At 68.2% G+C, this 4,717-nt stretch overlaps 1 protein-coding gene across 1 annotated transcript; it reads left to right on the plus strand.

The window, feature by feature from the left end:
- The first annotated feature begins 413 nt into the window (after positions 1-413).
- LOC122750667 (basic proline-rich protein-like) lies at positions 414-3,716 on the plus strand. Its single transcript, XM_043997437.1, has 10 exons — positions 414-486; positions 552-785; positions 907-1,172; positions 1,319-1,747; positions 1,789-1,987; positions 2,074-2,361; positions 2,498-2,731; positions 2,808-3,046; positions 3,123-3,331; positions 3,413-3,716. Exons 1-10 carry the CDS (start codon positions 414-416, stop codon positions 3,714-3,716), a joined length of 2,475 nt encoding a protein of 824 aa, XP_043853372.1.
- Positions 3,717-4,717: the final 1,001 nt, after the last annotated feature.

A 4,717-nucleotide genomic window follows, 5' to 3' on the forward strand; every position in this document is an offset into this window, starting at 1 on the left:
TAGTTTTCAAATACAGGGCAGGATCCATGATGAAATATTGGACCCAATACCAGTTGCAATAGGCAGACAGATTATGTCAGCCTGAGGGTTGCATGGGTAATAATAGTCAAGATGATGTCTCTGTGTCTTGAGAAATGTCTATTTTTCCTTTTACAACTTTGCTTTTCTGACCCTTCCCTGCCTCTATTCTGTAACCTTGTTTCCCTGCCCTTCCTTGGTTATATTGTTATTCACCCTATTGCCTAGGTATCTTGGGGAGGGGGTTGCAGCAGGGCCCATACAAAGCCCTATCTCAGAAGCTATCTCAGAATTCTGCTGCTATGTAGTCCAGTGAGGTTGGGATTGATAAAGAACTAGAAAAAAAAAAGAAAAATGAAGGCAGTTTCCTTCTTGAAAGACCCTTCCAGGGAGCAATGTCGAGCGGAGCCGAGCCCCGCCCCGCCGGGAAGGCGGGGATTATTGTCCTATGTGTCCTTGGAGACTGTGGTAATTAGGGTCATAAAATGCTCAGGAAGAGAAGACTTTCACTTGGACCTGTTTTTACTTTGTAGGAAACATTCCCATAGGGAAATTCTTATCTATCTGCATGTGTGGCTATCATGTACCAGCCTTCACTGAGGGATGGGATCCTTTTTGTATTTTTCCTATGGCTCACCTCCGCTCCGCCCCCGCTCGCCCCGCCCCGCCCTGCCCCGCCCCGGCGCGGCACGGCTCGGTTCGGATCGGCCCGCCCCAGCGCGGCTCGGCCCGCCCCAGCGCGGCTCGGCCCGCCCCAGCGCGGCACGGCCCGCCCCAGCGCGGCACGGCCCGGTTCGGATCGGCCCGCCCCGGCGCGGCACGGCCCGGTTCGGATCGGCCCGCCCCGGCGCGGCTCGGCCCGCCCCGGCGCGGCTCGGCCCGCTCCAGCGCGGCACGGCCCGCCCCGGCGCGGCTCGGTTCGCCCCAGCGCGGCACGGCCCGCCCCGGCGCGGCTCGGTTCGCCCCAGCGCGGCACGCAGAGCTGCTCGGTTCGCCCCAGCGCGGCACGGCCCGCCCCGCCCCAGCTCGCCCCGGTTCCGCTCGCCCCGGCCCGGCTCGCCCCGCCCTGCCCCGCCCCGGCGCGGCACGACCCGGTTCAGATCGGCCCGCCCCAGCACGGCTCGGTTCGCCCCAGCGCGGCACGGCCCGCCCCGGCGCGGCACGGCCCGGTTCGGATCGGCCCGCCCCGGCGCGGCACGGCCCGGCACGGCTCGGTTCGCCCCAGCGCGGCACGGTCCGCCCCGGCGCGGCACGGCCCGGTTCGGATCGGCCCGCCCCGGCGCGGCTCGGCCCGCCCCAGCGCGGCTCGGTTCGCCCCAGCGCGGCTCGGCCCGCCCCAGCGCGGCTCGGTTCGCCCCAGCGCGGCACGGCCCGCCCCAGCGCGGCTCGGTTCGCCCCAGCGCGGCACGGCCCGCCCCGGCGCGGCACGACCCGGTTCGGATCGGCCCGCCCCGGCGCGGCACGACCCGGTTCGGATCGGCCCGCCCCGGCGCGGCACGACCCGCCCCGGCACGGCTCGGTTCGCCCCAGCGCGGCACGGCCCGCCCCAGCGCGGCTCGGCCCACCCCAGAGCGGCTCGGTTCGCCCCAGCGCGGCACGGCCCGCCCCAGCGCGGTTCGCCCTGCCCCGCCCCGGCTCGGCCCGCCCCAGCGCAGCACGGCCCGCCCCGCCCCAGCTCGCCCCGGTTCCGCTCGTCCCGGCCCGGCTCGCCCCGCCGCGGCACGGCCCGGTTCGGATCGGCCCGCCCCGGCGCGGCTCGGCCCGCCCCAGCGCGGCACGGCCCGCCCCAGCGCGGCACGACCCGGTTCGGATCGGCCCGCCCCAGCACGGCTCGGTTCGCCCCAGCGCGGCACTGTCCGCCCCGGCACGGCACGGCCCGGTTCGGATCGGCCCGCCCCGGTTCGGATCGGCCCGCCCCGGCGCGGCTCGGCCCGCCCCGGCGCGGCTCGGCTCGCTCCAGCGCGGCTCGGTTCGCCCCAGCGCGGCACGGCCCGCCCCGGCGCGGCACGGCCCGGTTCGGATCGGCCCGCCCCGGCGCGGCTCGGCTCGCTCCAGCGCGGCACGGCCCGCCCCAGAGCGGCTCGGTTCGCCCCAGCGCGGCACGGCCCGCCCCAGCGCGGCTCGGCCCGCCCCAGCGCGGCTCGGCCCGCCCCAGAGCGGCTCGGTTCGCCCCAGCGCAGCACGGCCCGCCCCGCCCGGCTCGCCCCGCCCTGCCCCGCCCCGGCGCGGCCCGCCCCAGCGCAGCACGGCCCGCCCCGGCGCGGCACGACCCGGTTCAGATCGGCCCGCCCCAGCACGGCTCGGTTCGCCCCAGCGCGGCTCGGCCCGCCCCAGCGCAGCACGGCCCGCCCCGGCGCGGCACGGCCCGGTTCGGATCGGCCCGCCCCGGCGCGGCACGGCCCGGTTCGGATCGGCCCGCCCCGGCGCGGCACGGCCCGGTTCGGATCGGCCCGCCCCGGCACGGCTCGGTTCGCCCCAGCGCGGCTCGGCTCGCTCCAGCGCAGCACGGCCCGCCCCAGCGCGGCTCGGCCCGCCCCAGAGCGGCTCGCCCTGCCCCGCCCCGGCTCGGCCCGCCCAAGCGCGGCACGGCCCGCCCCGCCCCAGCTCGCCCCGGTTCCGCTCGTCCCGGCCCGGCTCGCCCCGCCGCGGCACGGCCCGGTTCGGATCGGCCCGCCCCAGCACGGCTCGGTTCGCCCCAGCGCGGCACGGCCCGGTTCGGATCGGCCCGCCCCGGCGCGGCACGGCCCGGTTCGGATCGGCCCGCCCCGGCACGGCTCGGTTCGCCCCAGCGCGGCTCGGCTCGCTCCAGCGCAGCACGGCCCGCCCCAGCGCGGCTCGGCCCGCCCCAGAGCGGCTCGCCCTGCCCCGCCCCGGCTCGGCCCGCCCAAGCGCGGCACGGCCCGCCCCGCCCCAGCTCGCCCCGGTTCCGCTCGTCCCGGCCCGGCTCGCCCCGCCGCGGCACGGCCCGGTTCGGATCGGCCCGCCCCAGCACGGCTCGGTTCGCCCCAGCGCGGCACGGCCCGCCCCGGCGCGGCACGGCCCGGTTCGGATCGGCCCGCCCCGGCACGGCTCGGTTCGCCCCGGCGCGGCACGGCCCGCCCCAGAGCGGCTCGGTTCGCCCCAGCGCGGCACGGCCCGCCCCAGCGCGGCTCGCCCTGCCCCGCCCCGGCTCGGCCCGCCCCAGCGCAGCACGGCCCGCCCCGCCCCAGCTCGCCCCGGTTCCGCTCGTCCCGGCCCGGCTCGCCCCGCCGCGGCACGGCCCGGTTCGGATCGGCCCGCCCCGGCACAGCTCGGTTCGCCCCGGCGCGGCACGGCCCGCCCCGGCGCGGCACGGCCCGGTTCGGATCGGCCCGCCCCGGCGCGGCACGGCCCGGTTCGGATCGGCCCGCCCCAGCTCGCCCCGGTTCCGCTCGCCCCGGCCCGGCTCGCCCCGCCCTGCCCCGCCCCAGCGCAGCACGGCCCGCCCCAGCGCAGCTCGCCCTGCCCGGCCCCGGCCCCGGCTCGGCCCGCCCCAGCGCGGCATGGCCCGGCTCGCCTGCCCCAGCTCGCCCAGGTTCCGCTCACTCTGGCTCACCCCGCCCCGCCCCGCAGGGTTCGCCCAGGCTCGCCCTGCCTCGCCCAGGCCCGGCCAGGCTGGGCTGGGCTCGCCCTGCAATAAAGGCCAGGGGATTATTGTCCTATGTGTTCTTGGAGACTAATTAGGGTAATTAGGGTAATGCTCAGGAAGAGAAGACTTTCACTTGGACCTGTTTTTACTTTGTAGGAAACTTTCCCATAGGGAAATTCTTATCTATCTGTATGTGTGGCCAGCCTTCAACTGAGGGATGGGATCCTTTTTGTATTTTTCCTATAGTTTTAAGGAACTCAGAATTTTAATATAATTTAATATAACAAAACACTTTCAAGGATTTGCTCATTTTGTCCCCACAGCAACTCTGTGGGAAGCAATGCATGAAACTGAGACTGAAAAAAAGTTAAGTAACTTGCTAAAGATCACAGTTACTAAGTGGTGAGGTTGGTCCACAGTGAAGTCTTCTTTCTACTATACCATGTTGTTTCATTCCTGCTCAGAGGAATATCATTATTACATTTTTCTTTTTTTAAATAATATTTTATTTTTTCCCCAATTGTATGTTAAAACATTTTTTTTTTAGTGAGGCAATTGGGGTTAAGTGACTTGCCCAGGGTCACACAGCTAGTAAGTGTCTGAGGCTGGATTTGAACTCAGGTACTCCTGACTCCAGGGCCAGTGCTCTATCTACTGCGCCACCTAGCTGTCCCTTAAAACAATTTTCAACATTAAAATTTTTTTTAAAATTTATTTAAAGTTTTGAGTTCTAAATTCTATCCCCACTCTCTGAAATGCTAAACAGTTATAGGTTATATATGTGTAATTATCTAAAACACTTCCATTTGTCATTTTGTATGACACGAATAAAAGAAAACAATGAAAAAAAGAAAGCGAAAAATAGTAGACTTCAGTCTGTATTCAATTAATACCAGTTCTTTTTCTGGAGGTAGATAGTATGCTTCATTATTAGTCCTTTGGGATTGTCTTGGATCTTTGTATTGCTGAGAAGAGCTAAGTCATTTACAGTTGTTCATTGAACAATAATGCTATTGCTGTGTACAATGTTCTCCTGGTTCTGTTCGTGTAAGTCTTTCTAGTTTTTTTCTGAAATAATCCTGCTTGTCATTT

The sequence above is a fragment of the Dromiciops gliroides genome, chromosome 1 (assembly GCF_019393635.1).
Source record: "Dromiciops gliroides isolate mDroGli1 chromosome 1, mDroGli1.pri, whole genome shotgun sequence".
NCBI lineage: Eukaryota > Metazoa > Chordata > Mammalia > Microbiotheria > Microbiotheriidae > Dromiciops > Dromiciops gliroides.

Coding starts and splice junctions, on each gene's coding strand:
- LOC122750667 (XM_043997437.1), top strand. CDS start 414: ATGTCGAGCGGAGCCGAGCCCCGCCCCGCCGGGAAGGCGGGGATTATT. Junction 786..906: donor GCCCGCCCCAGCGCGGCACG/GCCCGCCCCAGC, acceptor GGCCCGCTCCAG/CGCGGCACGGCCCGCCCCGG. Junction 2,362..2,497: donor GCCCGCCCCAGCGCAGCACG/GCCCGCCCCGGC, acceptor GGTTCGCCCCAG/CGCGGCTCGGCTCGCTCCAG.